This window comes from Buceros rhinoceros, unplaced genomic scaffold (assembly GCF_000710305.1).
Source record: "Buceros rhinoceros silvestris isolate BGI_N320 unplaced genomic scaffold, ASM71030v1 scaffold67, whole genome shotgun sequence".
Classification (NCBI taxonomy): domain Eukaryota; kingdom Metazoa; phylum Chordata; class Aves; order Bucerotiformes; family Bucerotidae; genus Buceros; species Buceros rhinoceros.
The window spans coordinates 7,921-31,872 of NW_010421334.1; the positions used below are offsets into that span (position 1 = coordinate 7,921).

Sequence of the window (23,952 nt, forward strand, 5' to 3'; positions counted from 1 at the left end):
TACACTAATTTCTTCTATGCCCTACAAATAACATTTTTATAGGTCAAAGATATGTATGTGTGTATGTCTCTCTCCCTCTGTGTTTCTGTCATTTCTGCACATACACTGCCTGTACCTGCACTCTAAATTCTGCCTGGGTAGTAGTGGACAAGGAAAACCAGATACAGTTATTCTGGTATTTCTAGCATCTTTCAGTGTCAGAGCCAGTGTTTGTATAATACAAGAATAATGAGCTCATTAAGAGGGCTAAAGAGATTAACTTACCTGTTGAGTTCTGCTGCCATAGCTGTGCTGGTGAAGTGTGAAAAATGTCAAGCCTCAAGTCCACACAGCTGTATTGCAAAGCCCTCGGCAAAATGCTGGAACAGTCCTTTGCTCATTTTCCTCTGCATTGTTTGGGAAGAGGTGCAGCTGCCTGGGAGGGGAGGTGTGGGTGGTGTGGCCAGCAGGAGGACGGAAGTGATTGTCCCCCTCTACTCACTGGTGAGGCCACACCTTGAATACCATGTCTAGTTTCACCATAAGAAGGACACTGAGGTGCTGGATCATGTCCAGAGAAGAGCAAGGAAGCTGGTGAAGGCTCTAGAGCACAAGTCCTATGAGGAGCAGATGAGGGAACTCAGGTTGTTTAGTCTGGAGAAAAGGAGACACAGGTGCAACCTCACTGCTCTCTACAACTACCTGAAGGACGTTGCAGTGAGGTGGGTGTTGGTCTCTTTTCCCACATATCAAGCAATAGGACAAGAGGAAACAGCCTCAAGCTGTGCCAGGGGAGGTTTAGGTTGGATATTTGGATAAATTTTTTAAAGTGAGGGTTGTGAAGCACTGGAACAGGCTACCCAGGGAAGTGGTGGAGTCTCCATCCCTGGTGCTGAGGGAGTTGGTTTGGAAACCCTGGCAGGGCCTGGTGAATTGGGCTCGACTGATCTTAAAGATCTCTTCCAACCAAAATGATCTGTGAGACACCCTGGCACAGCTGTAGTGGCAGAGGGTTTGCTTTCTGGATGTGCTGGTAGGTGGTTGTCAGGTGTATCTGTGCTATATTGTGTTTTCATCTCTGGGTAGTGCTTCATGGTGTTTTGCCAAATCCCAGCAGGGGCAGTGTGGATGCTTTCCCTGTCCACAAGGCTGGAGCCCAAGTGCTGTCCAGAATAGAAGTTTCCCAATTTTTGTTTTGAAAAACTTCTATTGACTTTTATTAGAAACAATAGAAATTGCTTTGTTTTTCAAGACCTTCTCAGACTAAGTTGCACTTTAACATTATGGTTCCAACACAAAATAATGAAATTCCAGTGTAAGAAAAGTGTGAAAAACACTTGTTTTCGAAGTTGCAGGTTTCTATACCCAGTCGTGCCTGTCAGTGAGAGCGTATCACTTTTTATCTGTCCCCTACCTGCTACCTAGCAATGATAAGAAGCACGTCCTCACCTTCCACTTGTTTCTGATAGCATATGGTGTATTTTGCTTCCACAGTTCTTTTTTATTATGATGTCTAGAGTACTGCTGAACATAAGGGAAAAAAATGAACAGGAGGCCATGTAAGTGAATTTACAACAGAAAGACAAAACGTTCCCCAAAGGGCTACCAGAAAATCACGCTGCATGTCAGAGGAGGAAGGAGGGGGAGTGGTGGGATCACGCTCGTAAGCAGTAATGAATACAACAGATATAAACCTCCTCAAACCAAAGCAGATGATACAAGTGACCGTGCTTATACAAAGACTAAAAAAATAAAAGAACACAGCCACCACATTTTTTTACCACATTTTTGGTGGGCAGGAAGTAAATGCCTTGTTTTTGGCGCTCTGGTCTTCTGAAATGCAGTTCTGCACACGGCAGTCTGCATTGGCCTGACTTCTGTACAGGGCTTTTGCTCAGTAAACTCACTTGATAGTGGTGCTCTCTGAAATACTCCAGTACATTCGTGACAGCTTCACCTACTAGAGCCTTCTACCCAGTCTTTCACCTCCCTTAGATGCACCACCACACTGCAGCAACACCGTGTTACCCAAGGCTGCTAGAAATACAAATTCCCTGTCTGAAACTGCTGTCTTCTCAGAGTCATTTTAATTTCAAGTGAAAAATAAAGAATTTAACGGGAGATTGCAACCACTTATCATCTGTCTTCCCTGTGCTGGGACAAACAGTATTTACGTTCATCCAGACTATGTTGTTATCCGTAATTTCTAACTCTGCCAAGTTCCAAGAAATATAAGTGGGGTGTTTTCTGCAAAGGCTGGAAGTATACTGTCGTCTTAGTTCTTCTAGTTCTCAGTTCGTGGGTTACTTCACACAAAGAGAGTCCAATTGTATTTAGGTGACTTATTTCACCAGATGTCACATTTTCTTGCTTCATAGACATATAATTCCTATAAATGTGCATAGGAGTTGAAGGAACATAAGAAAAAAAAAGAGTATATGTATTTTGGAAATAATTTAAACCTATTTAATAAGCATTATAATGTTAACTTATACCAAATATTCTTGATCTACCAAATTTCAATCTGTAGTTTTACAGTTTAGTCTTATAATAGGACCAAAAAATTAATGAAATTTCTAAGCATTGAAGTTGGATACCTGAAATATGTTTAATTAAGCATTTAGGACAACATACCAGAGACGCTTCTTTTTGATAGCTGGACCTGAAACCCCTTATGTTTTATAAACATTAGCACTGCAAACATCTTTAAAATATTCTATTAAAATAGAATTTTGTCAAGACGGTTAAATATGTTTGTACTGATCTGCCTCCGCACTTCCCTGCTTTATCAAAAAGCCTGGCTCGAACATTAGATCCACAATATACTCCTGAGGAGGAAGCAGAAGCCCAGCTATTCCTTGAGGTGAGTCATCAACCAGTTTAACTTCATTCCAAGCTCTGTTATACTCGCCACGAACTAAACTACAGCCAATGCCAATTCTGTCTGCTATCACCTAGAAAGGAAAGAAAAAGGAGTTAGTCGTAGTTGATACATGTAGCTTCTGCAATACACAGCAAGGCCAAGAGATGCTTGAAAAGAAAACAAATACCTGAAGGGCCAAGAGCTTTCTTCAAACAGAGTTTGCAAATCTCTAAAGTGTTCCAAACTGTAAGTCTGTATTATTGGTTCTGCTTAGAAAGTGTAGGCTTTTAAATTATATTTCTACCATATTCTGTGCACAACAGGAAAAATACTCATTTTAACTCTTCAGACACTGATACATTTGTTTATCATCCAGTCCTTCAGATCTCGAATGACCTGCAACACCCGCAGTACCCAGCAATCTGTTCTAGTTGGAAGACTTATTTCTGAATCGTATTTTGAAGCACTGTCTATTCAAGCAATGAGGTGTAGGTACATTGCACGGATACAGCTAGGATGGGTGAAAATGCAACATTTTAATCAGTGTAGTTTAGGACTGCTGCTTCACTCTGAAGGACGCTCCTTGATTTTCAGCCGTGTGAATGTGGACAGCAATGAAATGAGAAGCAAGCATCTGCTAGATGAAACACCTACCCTTCCTCTGTGCCGTGCTATCACTGACAGCCCGGTAATGGTTTCCAGCTACAAAACTGCTTCCTAAGAACGCATCTGCTGTGAAGGAATGAAATCCTGAAAGATTTTTAACTTGTTACAAATGGACAGGGATATCCATCGCTTAGACGCTGTGGCCTTCAGAGAGAATCCATCCTTACAAAGGATTCTGAGCACAGTGGAGGCTAAGCGAACATCAGTGCTGCTTGAGCACCATTAATTCATGGCCTCAGACCTCCATAAAATAGGTTGGGATCCTTCTCTCCCCATGGATACCATGATTTCAGGATTGTGCTCTTTCTCTTGAGTACATTTCCTAGGTCCTTCCCACTTAATGTGCTAGGCACTTGCTTCTCTTTTTCTTTTCCACCCAAGGAGAAACTACCCAACAGCCAGGGAAAAAGGATGGGACAGAAAAGCAGGCTGCACCAGTACATCTTCACATGAGGACGGAAGAAATGAATCTTCTCAGTCTGAGAAACTAGGACATAAAAGCTGCTACAGACTATCACAGAATACTGGACAGATACCAAATAAAATTTTTCCCAACAAGTTTACATTCGCAGCATGGAAATAAAACCCCCCACATAACTCAGTATTTTACAGTTTACAGAAAATGTAAAATGTTTTGACTGCCAATCAAATACTTTGGCTTTTTGCCATTTATCAAGTGTTCTGCTGATATCACTTAAGACAATTTAATGACGAGAAGAATGTTTACAGAAAGAAGCGATGCTGGCTTCCACTCACTGGGAAATCAGCTTCACCAGTGAAAAATTACTTAAATGTATACAAAAGATTTTACAGGAATATAAATATTACACTGATGCAAGTATACTTCAGTTTATAATATCCATTTACCATCAATATGTTATATTATAAAATAAATGTTAATGTACCTTGAAAAGTAAGGCCCTGTGGTAGAATGTCCCTTTTTTGACTCTCCCAATAGGCACAACGTTGCATTTCAGTTCAAATTCTATTTCACTTATGTGAAGTTCCCAGCTGAAGTCATGTAGTTTGTTTCTTTCAATAGGGCCACCCATCTTGTCTGCAACAAACCTGTTCCAATGTACACTGGGATCAGTTACATTTGTAATTCCCCTTGGGTATTTATGACAAAAATGTAGCAAAATGAAATGTATACAAGCAGGAGGTGAATGACATATAGGACTTTAGTACTTCTGCTACATTTGCTTTGGGTTTTTTTATTCAGTAACTGGTATTTTAAATATGCTCACTGTTAAATACATGTAAGTATAACTTGTTCATTCACTTTTGCCACAGACCTAAACCAAGGTGAAACAGCTGTCAGCAGAGATTCTGGAGAGGTCTCGTGTAGGCACAAACTCCTCAGAGAAAATCATCAATAACAGTGCAATTACCCAGGAATTAGTTCAGAAGCTGGCGTTCACCATAGCTAACCGATTACGTGAGCTGTGCATTACAATCCCCAGCCAAGCACAGGAAAGCAACTACATCCAAGAAGGCTGCTTTAACTTTTACCTGTGGTTTCTTATCTCGAAGCCAGTATTTGAGGGGTGGGAGGGGTGCATTTATCCATTAAAAAGAATGGCTCAGTCACAGAAACAGGGCAGCAGAACTCACAATCTGCAAATGCTGCCGAAAGCATGTCTCTTGGGTGACTGTGCACACACAGGATCAAGCCCTGATTTGTAAGTCCTTACCTCCGCACAGACACACCTTCACCTCCCCCTGTGCATGGCCACTGTACGTACAGCCCTTGGTTCCTCCTGCGTCCTCAGCCACAGGCACGAATGTTAATGAGGGCCCTCACTCTGGACAAGGCGTTACAGAGCTGACATGGGAATCACAAGCCACTGCTTCAGGTAAGGAGCTATAATCTGCACCACCTCCTCTGCAGTAACTGTGAGATGGTTCTGATGGCACCGTACGTGCAAGGCAATCTCAGAGGCCTTAGGAGGTACTGCTGCAGGCCTCAGGGGTCTGAGGAGGTACTGGTTGCAACAGTGTGGGCACAGGGAGTTACCACCAAGCAGGCTCGACAAGGTATCTTGAAGTTGGGAATTGCTGGGTGAATCTGAAGAAGAGCAGGACTCCAGTCAGTCACTTGTGCTGCTTGCGCCAACAGCCAGCCCTCCGTAATAACAGCAAAGCTTCCAGAACCTACCTGTGTGCCGCTCCCGCGTGCGCACAAAGATGTGCTGCGTTTGTTTAGAAGGAGACAGCCAGCACTATTGCATGTTCCCTCATCTACCCCGGCTCCTTCCCTGGTGAGCACAGCAGGAACTCTGCTCAAGCTGCTGGGCTGCCGAGGGCTGCCGCAGCTGCCTCCTCCTTCCCTTCCTATTCAACACACGCTATTCAGGCAGCTGCTTAAAATGGAACATACACATAAAAATCCCCACAGAAAACATTCTACTTAATTTCCCGTGATTGTTTTGCTGGCTTGTGTGTCTGCAAGTATTCCATTGGTCTGTTTGAACAGCGGATTTGAAAGACCATTTTATGAATTCCACCTTGAGGAAGGCACCATGATACACACAGCAAGAGAGTTAAGGGTGAATATCCGTCCTGTCAAATTTTGCAACCAACAGAAAAGTCATTCCTCATGTCACATTAGATCACTACACTAAAAATGAGAGTTAGTAGAAGAAACAAATTTTGTGAGACTCAGTAGGATCTGATGCCAAACTCTCCAGATTCAGGAGGCAGACAGGAAACTGCTAAGACCGAAAAGGTTAAACTAAGGAGAAGATGAAAGCACACACGCTGTTTGGAGACAACAGTGATTGGTGCCCAGGCTGAAGTCAAACTTCACACCAGTGGTGAAAGTAATGAATCACACGTTGATAACAACAGTCCGTACACAAACCACTGCGATATTCTGGCACTATGAAATCACCACAATATTAATTACAGTAGGACCAAAAAACTGTATTAGAAAAATGTCTCATGCTTTTGGCTCTCTAGGAAAACAAAACACAGAAGAGTTCCTGTCCCGAGGAGTTCCCAGACAAACAAGGCAAGAAAGATGCTAAGAGAAAGAACATACATGATACATGTAAGTTGCAAAGTCTTGACTCTTAGGTTAGGGTGTTAGATTGTGCATTTAGGCTCTGCAGCACCTGGGTCTCTCCTGCTCCTTGGTGATATAGGTGCCGTATGCAGCTGATGTGTTCTTTGGAAAGGATCAGTACCGATACATAAATGTGAAAATAACTGAAATTGCCCTTATGAATATTTTCAAAATGAGAAATTTATGCCCTTTTGTTGCAAGTGATACTTTATTTAAAAAAAATTAAACTAATTACAACAAAATTAGAAACAAGAAGCTTAAAATCTAAAATTACGTCATAATTCTGGACCAAAGCTGATTTGTATTCCAATTCAGGATGGGAAAAATAACAAATTTGCCAAAGAAAACGGTTATTTTACCAGTCCAACTTATTTGTGTTACTTATGGAAATCTAATTTGGTACTCACTGTGCAAGAGCCACAACCTGTTTCCGGGTAGTAGGTAGTGGTAATATTGTTCTAGAAGCATCGTTAATGTAATCCAGTAACATGAAGTCAGGTGGTGGCAGCCAATATGCATTTTCTAGATTTATTTCATCCTGGCCTGCACCTGCAGATGTAATCTGAACAACATCTTTTGATTTTTCCTCTTCTTTTTTTCCCTTCCCTTTCCTGACATAAAAAACAACATACACTTAGGTAGAATACTGTAATCTCTAAAGTTCAAATTTGAATACAGTAGTGCTCCAACAGGACATTCTAGACAAACTGGTTTGTTTTGGGGAGGTGGGGGGAAGGTAGGAGAAATCTTTTCTCTTGAAAATGAGTGCTCCAAAAATCTTCAAAGCTGTAGAGAACACTTGTGGAACATGCCCTCAGGGTTGGTCAGGAACCAAGTATCACTAGCTCCATAGTAATATTGCTGTAAATTCTCATTTTATTTTTGTTTATGGCTCTGATATGCCTTTCCCATATATGGATTATCTAGGGGAGAAGACATTTACTTATGTACATAGAGGACACATTTTTAGACAGTTATGGTTTGGTTCCATACGGAAATGGACTCAAAATAATGAACTCCAGTGAGGTTTTATTTGATAGAAACATGGATTTCAAATAAAGGAACAAATGGTATTAAAAGCGTGGCTGAAATCTTGACAGGACATGCCCAGCGGTAGTCTCTGTCGTTGCCAAGTCCATGAACTTCAAGCATTACGCAAACTACAACACGGTTTGTCTGATGAAGATTTTGTAAGAAGTCTGTGTTTCTGCTGGCTGTTCTCATTGTACGTACTACATATTTCACTAATGCTCAGGATTTTAAAGGTGACTGATTTTGAACAAGCACCATAAGCACCTAGCAGAAGTACAAATGAAAAGTTTGTTCTGGTTAGATTGAATACTGTGCATTTCACAAGTTACGTAGCAACTATAAAATCAGTATGGTACCAGAGGTATCTCTATATATCAGGCAGTTTAGGATTTTTCATTTGTGGGAACGCATGGAACTTGTGTTTTGTAAGCATTGTATCTTTTTTCAGCATAGGTCCTGAATAATTCTGCTGTGAAATATGGCAAAATTTCCTTTGTTTAACAGTTCTGGCTTTTAAAAAATCTATAATACCCCTGGCATTCTTGGAAGGAAGAAGAAAAAAAGGAAATAACAGACCACTAGAGTATGTGGCTCCAGGGCATACTATCATTATTGTATGCTCTTCAAATTATTCTTAAAATTTTTACAATGAACATCACTCTTAAGACGGAAGGCATTGGACAAAGCAGAAGGGCATATACCATTATCAGTAGTCTAATTCAAGCAATTTGTCTTCGGAATACTTCACAAACTTTTCTTCTACCTATCAAGATTTACCACATTCACAAAAAGCCCTTTTCATAGGTTTCATAAAGCACATTATTTTAGAAGGTTAACCAATTAAGATTTAATCTTAAAATTATAGAAAATTCATCACCCTCTTAAATAAACCATTCTGGTTATTAATTACACTTACACTTGAAAAAAGCAGAGAAACAGTTTTCTTTATCTAATTTGACTCTATCTCTAATTTGTCTCTATAGCCAGGGAACCTTATAATGCTAGATTAAACAGCTACCTACTTCTCCATTTATATGCTTATACATTATGCTTAAGAATACCCTGTTTAAAAAAACCTGAATTATTCCCACCTCTCTGTGGGCACCTGACTTCGCAGGTTTTCAAAGTAACAACTTCTAAAATGGTGTAATTCTCGGTCCTTGACCATTCTCTCTCTTTGACCCCCACTCTTGCCTTCTATTCTGCCAGGACTTTCTTTTCCCTGTGAAAAGTGCATCGCTAAATTACAGCAATATAGCAGGAGAGTTTGTTTCCTATTCTTATCTAATCTACTCAAACGACTCTTCAATCTCTCTTGTTCTGCTTTCCAGTTTTCAGGAAGAAAACACTTCAGAGGGATGTGTTTGAACAGTGATTTGTTTGGGGTTTTTTTGCTGCTGCTTATTTCTCAGTTATGACTATGTTCTGTTCCTTGGTGGAATGGATGCTTTAAGGTTATCTTCCATACCTGACTCTACCTTACTCCTCCACTCTTCAGTTCATCATGTCTATCTAATACTCATCAGGAACTGTGGAGGTGCTGTCTTACAGCTCAGTGCTATAAAATAACCAGCAACCATTACAATAGACTTTTACTACCTTTTTCTGTCCTCTTTTTAATCCCCATTTTATTTACCAGTGGGAATTATGACATCAGAAAAAAACCACTCCCCTTTCCCAAAGCTGTCTTACTACTCGTGTGACATACTTGCTGCAGATGCAGAGGAGCATTACAAAGGAGAACTCATGGCAGTTAATAGTCTCCAAGCTGTTTCTGATTCCTGTTGCAAGTTCAGTTCAAAAGTCCAATGGATCACCAGGGAGTCAGTGTGAGGAAGAAGGCGGCCAGCCAACACAATATCCTACCACAATAAGACGGCCATGACACCTGTTTTCTTCCCTCTACATCTAATATAAGCAGTTCCAGTAGACAATTAAAACTGCCCTTTCTCTTAGCTTTCAACTATGGTTTATATAAAGTAGTGTCACTTTTTCAAAAGGATGGCTTTAAACCATGTTCAACAGTACTTTGCAAAATAATGATGAACAGAAACATATGATCAAAGGAAAAAATATGCAGGAAAAAGTCTAAGCATGTTTGAGACTTGGAGTCAGCTACTGACCTTCAAGTAACTCCCATATATCTCACAAATTAATAATAATAGTGATGTATGAATTATGGATTCAGAATGAATGACAATGGAGTTATAAATCATAGAACTTGATCATGACATTCAAAAGCAATTATTTCATACTTGAAGAAGTCTTTGTACCCCTGCAAGTTTACTATGGGAAATTGAGCCAGGTATTTTTTTCTCCTGAAGAAATTTTCTGGCTTGTTGAAAGAGCTACAGTTGCTAACAGAGCAGTCATTTACTGTGTAACTGACACAATTACATTAAAATACAACTATCCAAGGGTATCCTCGTCTCACACGTTTATAATAAACAAACACATTATCTTCTCAGAACAGGTATCTAAGTAAGTCCTGCACAGCTGCTTGAGACTATGCCAAACGGTCTATGACTCTAAAGCGTCTTCTGAGATGAAGGAATCCCCCACTGGTGCAGAGCAAACATCACTGGGACTCAATATCTCCCTTTGCCTCCTGCTCCCTTTGAGTAAACTGGCATATGCATGGTGGGTCATGACCAAAGCATGCTGGGCATCAGGAGGACCTGCCAAATGAGCAGCAGCTAGAACAGGCCTGATAATTCACTCAAGATGGAGTACCTGCTCTTTTGCACCCTGAAACAGGATCCTTCCACAATGCAACTCATACGATCCTTTCCAGGTATCTACTATGAAATTATCCAAACTGAATTCCAAAAGTGTTTGCAGTCCAAATAATTAGTCAAATGTAAATGTCTGTCTTGTACATCAACAGCTTTTGAATAGATTAAACTTATGATTTGGGTCCTGATTTAAGTCAACCCTTCACAGCCAGTAGCTATTTGTTGAGAATTTGCATGTCAGTTCTAAACAAACTGATGCATGTATCATACAAAGGGCAATACTTTAAACCTTTTTCTCTGGAGTTGCTTTTGTTGAGTGAACATCATTGTCCAGATAACTCCTGCTTTTGCTCCATTGGAGAAACCATTGAACTATTGAGATCACAAAGCAGGTTCCAATTTTCTCTTTACTTTCTTACTGCAATCTCATCTCAAGCACAGATACGTACATTCACAGAAACATATAAGCAGTCTAAGAAACCAACCATTATCTCTGTCAATAAAATGCCTGTACAGACAGTAGCACATCACAGTTCATGGATGAGCTCCAAGATAAAAATTGCAAACAATGCCTGCAACAGACACGCCATCTCTCCTTTTTTTCCCAACCCTGCAGCACTTAGTATTTTGTGACGTCCACCACTGACTAGAATTCGCTGCCTTGAGGCATGACCAAGGCTCTCTATACGACAAAACAAGGAAAATCAGGAAATTAGGACTGGGACCCACAGAAACCAGCATGATAAATGGTCAGCTCCCTAAGTTAGCTAACAGAAAAGTCAAAGGGAACGGTAGGTTACATCATGTTCCTATCAAAGAGTAGATACTATTCCACAGATGGTAAGGAGGCTTTGTTTGACCATTTTGGGGATCCTGAACATTCCCTTGGAACGCGGCATGTACACCTGCCTACTCTGAAAGGCACTGTTCTGGTCATGATTTTTCTGCTGTTTTACATGAAGCACAGTTGGAAGACCACGGTTCAGTTTTCTTCTCCAGGAACAAACTCAGGGTAAGTGTTTAAAAGTCATCAAGACAAGGACTAGACCTTTGGTCTCATATCAGTGCCCTAACAGCTGAAGTGGAAAGCTCTGTTCATTATGCCTCATCATTAGTGAACAGTTACAACACACCAGATAGAGACTGCTAAACCCCAAATATCTTGTCATCAGCTATCTGCAGGTGGGAGGGATAGGCTCAAATCCTCTTTCTGTAAAAGAAGGAAATTAATTTCACATTACAAAGTTAGAGATTCTGACTTATTTGGTATGATCAGACATGCTCACCAGATCAGTTTCACAGAAAGGACTGCAGGACTGTACCTAGTGTATTGTATGAATCAGAGCCCTGCAAAAGTGAGGCATTTTTAGGACTGCGACAGTTCTGAGCACACCCTGCTCAGCTTTTAGTTGTCTAAGGAATTTCATGGAAAGAAATTTAATTGAGAAGCAAGGATGCATGTAGGCAGTGTAGGAACATTTTGGGGGATCTAGGTTCTAAACTGAGAAAGAACTTCTACCCTAATTTCTCAGTGGTTTTGTGGTTAAGCTGTAAAATAACAGCCTCCAACAGATATTGAAAGGCAAACCAGCCAAATAAATACTATATGTTCAAATACAGCAGGGGGGGGGGGAGGGGAGGACGAATAATTACTAAGAAGTTACTGCAATTAGGAGGTGAAAGAAAGACTCCAAAAACATATTTAACATCGTATTTGAGCATCTGGACTCTGTTCAGTAACTGTCTGTCACTGTTTTCAGTCAGAATTCCATTTCCAGTATGAGAACAATAACAGAGTATTGACAACTAGTAAATCTTAAAACTGTACCTTGCTTTTTCTTTACTCCCTTTTCTTGAAAAAGGAGGTGACAAGATAATCTGTTCATGAGATGAATCTTCTGCCTTCTCCTCTACTGCAAGACTGAAACGGAGTAAGATATTTTTGCATGTTATTTACAGAGTTAGTATTTGCGTGTTGAGCTATGAAAATAGAGTTCTGGTTTTAAAGGACAGTAAATATATTGAGAGGAAGTATATCAGTGGAAGAAGTAACAAAACCACTAATAGCACGGATATTGATTCAAGAATCAAAAATGAAGTATGGAATATGAAATGATGGACAGAAAAGTAACCGGGGAGTAAAACTGCTGCCAAGATGCAAAGGCAAGAAGCTGTATCAAAGTCAAAGAAAGAAAATCTGATAGTTAGAGACAACTCTAGGGATCAGCAAAGAGCATGGAAGTTTAATTTGTCATAGATACTCTCAGACATCTTTATGGTGTCATATACAAGCTTAAAAGGGAAGCTAATGATACTGTAAACTAAATATGTGATGTGTTGACAGAGAAGAAGGTTTTGGACTTGCAAAATATTGGTAGAGCATTCTTTGATCTGTGAGACTGTTTACAGGAAATGACTCCCAGTTAAACAAGCCCAATACCAACTTCCTGCATCAAATCTAAGAAGATTTGTTAGGCTGGCTTCAACTTAAACAGAGAAGAAACCGACATAGGTTCTTTATCAAGCCTAAAAGCTTCATGCTTGGCTTTGTCCTGCCGCTTGGGTTGTTGTGCTTAAAATGCCATGTATTTGTCTGCACAAGAAGATCATCAAATTATAGGTTTCATTGTCAGATGTTGACATTCAGCTCAGATGACATAATTATTATGGCAGATGACAAGCTTTGTTATTAACTAATAAAACACTGGGTGTCTCACCATCAGGAATCAAAGGGTGTTAAATGAATGAGTCTTAATGGCTAAGTTAAAAAAAGCAACTCAACTGAATAAATCTTTTCTAGAGGGTAAGAAAAGTTATTTTCCACATTCTTATTTTATAAAACACAAATCTCTTGCCTTCTAGGACATCAAGCCCTGTGCTGGGATTAAAATAGATGTCTCTATTTCATGTATGTGTTTATATAGCTACACTGTGTAGTTTCCTACACTGTAGGAAACAGTGGAAACGATGGAAAAGGTGAGCTATTGCAAGAAATGCTAGTAGATGAAACATGACTTACTTTTCTTGTGGTTTAGCATTAATGAAGATTGTGGCTCGACGGTCAGTAAGCTCTTGCATACTCAGTTCTTCCAAAGATAAAAATTTCACTCCAGGTTTTATCTACAAGAAAATTAGCATAAAAGACAAGGTGTTCTACCAGTTAAAGATGAAGACAAAAATATTTAAAAGATATCTAAAGAGTAATTTAAAATTCCTGATCTTTACTAGAAGACTTACGTAAGAATTTATAAAGCCATTCAAAACATGTGAAATTATTTTATTTTTCATTTTCTTAGAAAAGATTGTTTATAAATAATGTAACGGGCAGTTACTGTTACTATGTAATTCCAAACAGTTCTAGAATAAGGATAGGTTCCTGCCTCTGAAGGCTTTACCATATAGGGTGGAATATTCAAAAGCAACCAAGTGCTTCAGGAGCAGGTATTTCACTGATTTTCAGTAAGACTGGTATTTCTAACTCATTTGGGCATTTTTTTAAAGTCTTTCTTGGATTTAAACTGATTCAGCACTAACAAGTGATACTGGAGTCAGTCTTACCATTTTGCGAAAGGGTCATGACTGAGTTGAAAATACGACCTTCTTTGTGTAAAGATAAACAAAGAGTCCATGGGCCATTCATGTTGGGTTAGTATTAAGTGTACTGCAGGGAAAGGGACCAGAAGCACTAAAATCTGGGAAAGGATCTGGAAAGGAACTAGGTCTGCACAGCTTACATTGGATTGGGAGATTGCAACTGGGGGATAGCATGAAGATGATAAGGTTTCATCCAGGAAGAAAGATAATCAAAAGAAATTAGTATAAAAGCTGGGAAACTTCAGGACAAGAAAACAAAGTATTTTACATGCCGGATTCTGGCTTATTCTATAGTAGTCTACTTTTTCCAAATCCAGTTTCAAAGTTGAGTAATTTATGTAAAGTAGCTTACCTGACCACAGTCATAGAACCCATCAGCAATGATATTACTTGATGACAAATACCCCATCCGACTGTACTTTTGGGAAAGATTGTTATCAAGTAGCTTTTCCAAAGCAGCTTCACTAAAGTTATTTTTGAGTCGTGTTGATAGATTAATTCCTTCTACGATTTCTAAAGCACTGTTAAACAAAACGCAAAGACTAATTCACCATTAAATACTAATTAATTGTTATTATATGTTCAGAGTTAGTTTTTGGCATTTATTACCAAGGCCAAGACAGATTCATTTCCAAGTGCTAGCCTTGTGCCCTCTGGGCCAGCAAGGAGCTGGCTGTGCTGCACAGAATGCTTTCCCTATGGCAGAAAAACACCTTGCAGTGCTCAAAAGCAAAAGCAATTCCTTTAGGCAGTTAAACTGTTACATAAAGAAATGTGGACAGGATGCCACGACCCTTCATCTAAAAGATGTTAAGGCACCAGAGAGAACTTGAGAAAAAGAAGGATGTAAAAGTAGAGTAAAAGGAATAATATTCAGAGCAGACCACATGATACAGTTCAGGGAACCTCTCTCTCTCTCCAACTTGCAATACAATTTGCACATTCTAGTTGTGCATTACCCAATGTGTGAATCCTTCTGGTTTAGGATCGTTACTGCAGCATGGAGGTAGAAACAAATGTGGGAACACAGGAGGACAGGAATTAATTTCTTAAGCTGATTCTGGTGCTGAAACCTACATACTGATAACTTCTGACCTGAGAAACTTAGGAGAAGCTCAACTAGAAGATAAAGGAAGCTGAATCAGGAAAACATATCACACTACAGTTTTGGAACTGCTTAGGAATGAAAAAAACCAGGAAAAAAGTAGATGGTGATGTGTGTGTGTCTATACACACATATGCAGACATTCTTCTCATCCTCATAAAATGAACTCCACATTTAGACAGACCATTTCTCTGTGTGAACTACACAGGGAGTCTACGCAGGGACATTTACAATGTGGACTTCTGAAGGTAAGTCAGATGAATTCCAGAGAGCAAGTTTTTCAGGCAAGGCAAATGACTACCCTCTCTTTTAGAAGAGCGCAACAGGAGAAAATAGGGGACGAGCAGTACAGGCTACTTGTCATACAGCATACTGCAACGAAATCAGGTAACCAGCAAGTAATGCAGAGAAGAATTTTAAAGGGGAAAATGAATAAGGAGAGGCTAATGTGTACAGCAGTGTCTAAACCAGATGACGTTATGGGCACAGTGGCACACTACCCTCATATGGAGGAAAGACAAGCCAAAAATGGACAAATATGGATGCACCAAAAATTCTGTCAAGATCTGAAAAAAAAAAAAGACTTATACAGAAATGGAAACAGTGACACTTCCAACAAAAAAGAAAAAGTAAGGGACAAACCCAAAAGACCCCCCCACAAAGTCAGACAACTATTCAGGGACCAAAACAAAAATGAATGTTTCATTTGGTACAAGTCAGAGAGGTAAACATAAGCCTATTACTCAATGGGAGAAGAAAACTCATAACAGATGGCACAGAAAAGACTGAAGTGTCTGATGCCTTTTTTTGCTTCAGTTTTCATAAAAAGGTTGCAAGCAGATGCCTGGCAGAAACATTAACAAGAAGGTAGAAACAGTAGGCTTAACAAGTCTAGAATAAGTTTGAGGAGACAAAGTTAGTCCCTGAGGACACTTAACCTCATGCTACTCAATGAATTGGCAAAAGAAACCTCTAAACTATTTATAATTGTATTTGAAAATTCAGGGAGGACAGCCTAGGTGCCAGGAGAGAGGAGAAAGGAAAAGACAGTATCTGAAGTTGAAAAACGAAGAAGGAAGAAATTATAATAGAAATCATTCAGCCAAATTTCAGCATCCAAAGAACACCACATCAAATTATTAAACAATCAGTTTGCAACCACAAGAGATAAGAAATACCTATTATGTATTTGTCAGGAATAAATCACATAAAGCCAATCTAATCCTTTCTGTGATAGGGTAGCCAACTTAATGCATAGGCAGAAGAAGTAGGTAGGAGATATGAGTTGACTTTGAGATATCTTTTGACTTTAATAAGGCTTTTCACATATTCCTACTTGAATACTCACGAGCAAGTCAGGGAAATATGATCTACATGAAAATAACATGAAGTAGTGCCTGACTGGTTGAAAAACTATGCTTCATGTATTATTATCAATAATATGCTGTCAAACTGGAAGGACACATAAATTAGAGTCCTACTCTGATACTGTCACAAAGAAGGGATTAAATAAGTGCTATATGCAAGATATAGAAGATAATTACTGAGCTTTATTTGATGGTGGTATGACCTCAGCTGAAGTACCTCAAACAGGCTGGGAGATGGCACTTCAAAAGGGCATAAATAAATGAGAGAAATCCACAGACGTGTGACAAAATGATGCAAAATTTCAACACAAAAGGAAGTTTAACATTTTTACACTGTCATGCAAAGGAAACTGAGAGGGACACATGGAACATGAGAAAATTCAGTAAGTTAAACTTCACTAGCTATAAAAAGGTAGTTATTCAATCCCACTGAAAGCAGGTGAACATACAGTTGGACCGATTTGCTGTAAGGCATATTTAAAACTCAGAAACCTCTTCTAACTGTCAGGATACTCCAGCACTGGAACCGGTTACCTTGTAAAGCTGTGAACCCCCTCACAACTGGTATTTACGCAAATACAAGCAAAAATATGTCAGTGTACCTGATTCAGTCTTACAGTGGGCAGATGGATAACATCACCTGTGAGGTCCTCTCCTGACCTAAATTTCTGAGATTCTTTCTCTGCAGAATCCCCTTACAGATGGATTTAAAGTATCCGTGCTGTAATCAGAGAAGTGTCCAGCAGAGGGAGCAGGGCAATTACATATATTTTAATGCAACAATAAGAGTCACCCTGTATAAGGCCCCCTGTGTCATAATTCTTGTAACCTAAAACATATTAATATATGGAACTTGGAGTTTCTAAGAAGGAATACAATAGAGTCTCTTTTATGTGACACTTCAGCATACCTGAAGTTAACCAGAGCTTGTAAATCAAATTTAGCCTCTGTGTAATAAGTACAATTTACTGTATATTGTACTTATCCTGAAACCTTAAGTTCAGTTTCATATGTATGGGGCACTGTAGTTCCTAATCTTGACTGATATAAGCACATCTTCAATATAAAGCCTCATTCAGTCACAGAAACATTAGAAGTTTTTATCCTTCCAGACAGTTCTTTCTTCAGGCTGACTTTTTTTCTTCTGTTACTTAAAATCAATGCCATTTCATCTGTGGTGCAAAAGTAAGCTTCTGCTTACCAGAAGTATATCTTAACTTTGCTCTTCTGCTATAAATATACAAAGATTGACATAATGGAGTTCTCACATCAAAACCTTTCCAGTGCCCCTTGATACTATTTCTACTCACCCTAGCCTGCATAGTTCAACAGCTGTTAGTTCATCACTTGCACAGACCATAACAGCCCAGCAGGCATTTCTTCTGACTTCTTCATTCTCAGAACGCAGCAATTCAATGAGTGGTCCCAGCCCACCTGCTTTTCTTAACTGTGAAAAAACGAAGACAATGCCACTTACATATTTCAACTATCCCAGCAAGAACAGCCTGTAAAGTTCATCTTCCCAAACATTCAAGCCTTGTAGACAAGCTATCCTGGGCTGGTGGAAAGGCTGTCTGTGTGGATTCTGTGCTTCTGCGAGCTCTGCATAGGCTAGAGCTGAAGTGAGTTTCAGAACGGTACAAGGCACACATCCCTTCCGGCTCTGACTTATTTTTCAGTTACTAGATTGCAGTGTGGAAACTGAAGAGACTATGCAACTGCCACGGAGAGTTACACAGCCTTTTCTGTGTTCTGTTGCCTCCTAGCAACTAATTTACATCACAATATATTTGAATTTGTATTGTATTGTATGTATGACAATCTTATTAACATCCTATTCTCTTGTGTGCTGCAGTATCTTTCCTACACACGCTGGAGGAAATATTACTCATCTGGATTTTTGAAGAGAAAGACATTTTAAGGACATGGAGAGAGTTAGATTAATTATCTATGCCCCTTATTCATGTCCTAATTAACAGCCTTGACCCATGAGAAAACTCCAGCTTATGATCTATGAATGCACATAGCATCATCCTTATTTAGGAAGAAGAAAATAGTACAACCGTAGATAAACAGCAAAAAGTCCAACTTGCTGGATGTCTGATCAAGCGATTAATTGTATTTTGAGCTTTGTCTGATTTACATTTACTCCATGCACATCCACTATCTTATTAATCTTATTAATCATTGCCGTTCAGGCCTTGAAAGTGGGCAACAGAAAGACACTGAGGGAGAGTGAAGAGGACAGAACTTATCATCCTCAAAGTTCAGCCAACAGTTGCAGCTGAAAGAAACAATGTTTAATGCTTATAAATATGGGGAATAAGATACAGCCCTGCTTAAAGCTCATTGAAGCCACCAGAAAGCTGTAACACATTAATGTGGGGCAAGCAAATACAGCAGTAAAAAAAGTTAAAGAAAATCAAGTTCTTATGACAAACAGAGCTAAATTCAGCTGAACAAACCTGTGATGAAAGTGAAAATTTAGTTACTACCTACAAAGCCTGGGATTTCTAGGACAGGCACAAAAGACAAAGATTTAGGTAATTATAACACCAACCTCAGGATCTAGAAATGTTATAACCAACCACAACCTCCAAGAGTAGTTTTACCTCAGTTCTTGCTTCAGCATCACAACCAAACGCAGCCACAGTCAATGCTGCTTTGCTTTGCACTTGGCTGTTGGTCGAGCGCAGTGGTTCCGTGAGCATGTTCATAAGACCACAGCTCTGGATACTGACGCGGAACGGCTCGTGCGTGGCCAGATTTGTTAGCACTGTGGCAGCATTAGCAATGGCTCCATCCCTCTGAGCGTTCAAGGTATTTACTAATGGCTCAATTCCTTCAGCCTCAGCAACAGCACTTAGCAAAATGAAGGATAAAAGAAAAAGCTTTGTTATTTTAGGACCATTTTTTCTTCTTAGTGTGCTGTATTTACCAACTAAATTAGTATTAAATTTCAATATTATACATATATATATGTATATATATATGACACATGGTGTGAAGTTCGAAAGGTACAACCTAAGCAGACAAGTCGCAAGCTTATGGATTCTTTAACTTACTAGGACATGGATTCTCTCAAAGGTTTTGAACAAGTGAATTAAATCTTGCATCTTCTCAAAGATGCAGAGTTTCCATATCTTTCAGGCAAATGTCTCGGCAGATAAAAATCACCTCTCCCCATAATCATTCTAGCACTACTTCTAATGAGGATTATAGCACACACAGCATCATACTGCTGGTCTTTGTGATGGCTCTGTACATTTCTGTGATCAGATACCCAGGTGGCATAAACAGAGCACGCCAAGTTTCTCCCATTCTTACAGAGCAGGAGTACATGGTGCAGTTCAGTGCAATGTAGGAATTATTGAGCTGGCTTGATTCAAGCTGATGGAGACAGCAGGAGTACAACAGACACATCAGCACAGAGTTCAGGGCTGGCTATGACCGTGGTTCCACATCAACTAGTCTGTCAGCAGCAAATCCAGTTTAAATATTCCCTCTGCTCCCAGAGCCATGGATGAAGGGTGCTGCCCTCAGCAGTGCTGGGACAAATGCTGGCGTTCTAAGCTTGGCGTGCAAAACAACCTGTTTACAAATAAAATTGGGGAAGATTATGGGGATTTTTTTTAAGGACAATTTCATAGATTTAAATTTAGACAACAGCCAGGGGAAAAAACCAGTTGAAGAAGCACTACTATGGAAATAGCAGCTTCAGGCAGCAGACAGCAGAAGGTGTAGGCATCTGCACTATTACAGGACACATTTGCTAATGACTTAAATCTGATGTGCTGCAAAACTAATAGTCACATGGGCCTACATCAGTCACAAGAGAAGGACCTGGCCTATGAGCCCTTCATCTTAACACTGCTATTCTGCTTCTGGCACTCACCGGGATAGTGTCTCGTATTTAATATCTGAGGTAAAGAATATACTTGAAAGCAGCTAGTGAAATGGTTTATAACAGTACTAAACTCTTGACTACGACTGATACAGACCCTGAAGAGAGAACCTGGCCTGGCTGAGGGGAAACTACCATGCTCTAACAAGTCTGAAAATGCATGTTTCTGGGTTAGCACCTCATTACGTATTCTTTGGTTTCTTTGCCATAGGCAAAAGAGATTACTGATACAAATGTAGTTTACATTCTTCAAATGCCATAAGATATGCCATAATTCAAGATTTTTCTTGACCTAGCCAAAACTTTGCTTTCTACTAAACAACAGGAACTTCTTTGTCTGTATCATCTTACTTTCGTTTCAGTGGTATTTTTTCCAATGTCCTTATAAACCAGCACACTATAAAAATAGAATTGTCTTCTTTCTGACTTTGTATATAAAAACTGATCAAGTGATTTGAGGCATATGCCCAATTTACTATCTGCTCTTAGTAATTTTACATTGGGCTCATCTGTTTGTTAAACAAAAGTTGGCAATACTGTTAGCAATGGAAAGGCACAGACGGCAATTTGAATTTTCCTTGCAACTGGTTTTTATACGATCTTCTAGTATATTTGGCTCTATCAAAAACATAACACACTCTATACAAGCATATCCCACCTCTATGCAAGCATATCTAAGCACTTCGACAACGGAAGAAAGTACATTTTTGTAAGTTGTGCTAACTTTCTGCCAACACATTAATTAGAGAAATCCTACTTTTACTTTAAGAGTTTCTTACCAAAATCTAACCAACCTTTTGGTAACTTTCACAGGTACAAAATAAGCACAGTCTTAGAAGTATTACATATACAAGAAACAGTTATGCTATCACAGACCGTCAAGGCATTGATAAAAACAAACTCAGGAATGCTGATAGTCAGGCTCTTAGCAGACAGGATAGAAAGAGTACATGCCAACCCATGCCATATACTCCCCTTACATGGGCAACATGAAGTAGATCTTACTGGATCTTACTTATGTGGAATAGTGCAAGTATCTCCAAAGCAGATTTTCAGAGAAGGAGGCGATGCAGATACTCCTGAGCATACCTGGAGAGAATCAGCAGAGGCTAACAGGGTTTGTCTGTCTAATCTCCACCTCAGCTACAAGGCAATGGCAGCTCACAGGTAGTGCTGGAGCATGGGTGTAAGGAAGGCTGGCAGGTGGGCAGTAGCCGCCAGTTTGGAAAACCAGGGAAAAGGCTGCCTTATCCACGTTCCCAGCTTCAGGACTGCTGCAGCTCTATCCAGGCTACTGTATGTGAAGAAATCCTGGACAGGATGATTGCACACGTACGGATCAGCTATATACCATGTTTCATAGGTTTAGTGGAAAACATCACATCTGTAGCATGTGTTAACAATGACATGATGTGTACCTGCTGGTGAGGTGTGGGAGAGACTCACTGTAAATGCACACAGCCATACACAGTAACGCCTGTCCAGAAGCTACATATACACACATACCTTATCCAGGAAAAAAATACCCAACAAAATCGAAGTTTTTCCTGTACAATGGATACACAGAAATTCCAGGGTTTATGGGACAGATCCATTACTCATGAAATGCATCACTGCATCTCACAGGTGTAGTATATTCCTATACTACAGCCCATAACACAAGTGCTCTTCTGTAGGAAGTCCTAGTAAACATATAGTCCCTAACAGACTGATTTCCAGGATGATACAATGAACTGAATGACGTAGCCAATCACATTATAAGCAGATTTACTATAATTTCCATAATGCCAGCAAGCACACAAGTACTTAACAAAAGAGCAAGATGGCAGCTCCTCCTGTGTTCAGAGCTGACCTCGGTGAAGTACAGAGCACAGCCAATTTTCTCAAGTGCCACTCAACTTCAAAAAAGGTTGAGAACCACTGATTTAAAAAGATCATACATATTTATTTCCATCCTGTGTTCTGCTTCTGCGCAGATTCATTTCGATTCACGGTTTCATGAGTATAGTTTAATCAAGTAGCACAATGGATCACAAGGCAAAAGGAATTCAGGTTAGAAGTGACAACAGCAGGTAATGAGAGTTGAAGGTAACCAATACCTTTGAGAGTGAGATTTTAAGAGGGTGTGAACACCTGAGGGCAACACTGTGTCCTGGTAACAGAGATGCATACAGACAAGGTTATGAGGGAAGAAGGAAGACTCTAGTTCAACTCACTCATACCCCATAGCCCTCTGGAGATCACAGAAATAGCACTGTCACCCTGGGCCACGGAGCCCCAGCTGCTAGAGACACGAGTGCCTGACCTCAGAAGGGAGCTGAAAGAATGAATATGCTTAGGTTTTTAAGTTACTGAAACACTACAACATGGAGATCTAAATATGGAGGTCCTCCTTCCATTCTGTCTCGGACAGAGTTATGCACTGAGTCCTTTTTTTTTTATTACACGGAAACAAAAGTCAGAGGAAGAAGCTTTTACCAGCACTGTCTTTGCCTAACACAGATTCGCACTAGCCTCTCTCCCTGCCTCCAGAACACTCTTTGCTCAGACATAAAGTGCACCATCTCAGTGTGATGCCAGTGCTCCCACCACAGGACTACAGCTTCAAGGAAGAAGGGAGCCTTGGTTTAGTGTAAAAGTGTATACACTTTTTGATGTGGAAAAGGAGTAAATTATATAAATCCACAGCTTTTTTTCCTCCATGTTGTGTAAAGATTCGAACCACATCAATATCCCTAATGATGGAGAGAAAAGATTAGGGAAAAGGAAAGAATGACAATGACAAGGGGAGAAAAAAAGAAAAAGACGTTACATTTGCAATGCAACTAGGTGTAGAAATTACAGAGCTCGAACTGAAGTTAAAATAATTCAAAAGCTATGATTTATAAGCACTTGATTATGATTATTTGAGTGCCTTACCTAACTGGGTTAGGCATTTACCTTAACCAGCATACACATGGTTCAGGTACCCTAATGACCTAAACCATGTCCTGTAGTGAAACAGCAAAATTCTGATTACAAGTGAACTCAAATTACTGTATTCAAGAATAGCTAAAATATTTTTCTCAAGTGTCATTGGAAAGGCAAATGTTAAAAGGTCAGATAATGAAAAATATTAAGTTATAAATTTTAAATGTACATTGTAACAAGTTATTGAGAGACGCTCCTCATGACTCAAAGAATAAATGTTGAGAGTTTGAGAAAAACAAATGCTGTCTTTACTTTTTTTACTTCTTTTACTGTTTTTACTTCAAAAATAGTTTAAAATTTGATAATAAAATCATTACCAGAAGTTTCACAACACAAGCCTTTTTTTAAACAATAACTTTGGAGACGCATATATATTTCACTGAACTGAGTATTTTGTTGCTTTAGATGTCTGGGGTGCAGTAGGAAAGCCCAGAATTCTACTGGTGGAGTGTTGTGAATACAATCACCAGCAAAAATAGGACCAAAACTCCATGGGTTTTTTAATTTTACTTTTATGACTGTAAGATCTCTGGGGCAAGAGCTGCCTCTTTGTTGGCATCCATCAAGCACAATAGCTCTGGTCCCTGACCAAGCCTCCTAGCCATGGCAAGAACGATAATGGATTATTTATATAGTGCATAGGGAATGGTCCAGCTAGCTTTTCCTGCTG

At 39.6% G+C, this 23,952-nt stretch overlaps 1 protein-coding gene across 1 annotated transcript in view; it reads right to left on the minus strand.

The window, feature by feature from the left end:
* Positions 1-2,723: 2,723 nt before the first annotated feature.
* Positions 2,724-23,952, minus strand: part of ARMC3 (armadillo repeat containing 3) — a 47,020-nt gene continuing 25,791 nt past the window's right edge. Inside the window, 10 exon segments of the mRNA XM_010139590.1 lie at positions 2,724-2,933; positions 4,414-4,576; positions 6,983-7,186; positions 10,625-10,714; positions 12,171-12,263; positions 12,685-12,702; positions 13,362-13,462; positions 14,289-14,457; positions 17,719-17,855; positions 19,021-19,270. Coding sequence (XP_010137892.1) covers positions 2,724-2,933; positions 4,414-4,576; positions 6,983-7,186; positions 10,625-10,714; positions 12,171-12,263; positions 12,685-12,702; positions 13,362-13,462; positions 14,289-14,457; positions 17,719-17,855; positions 19,021-19,270 — 1,435 coding nt within the window.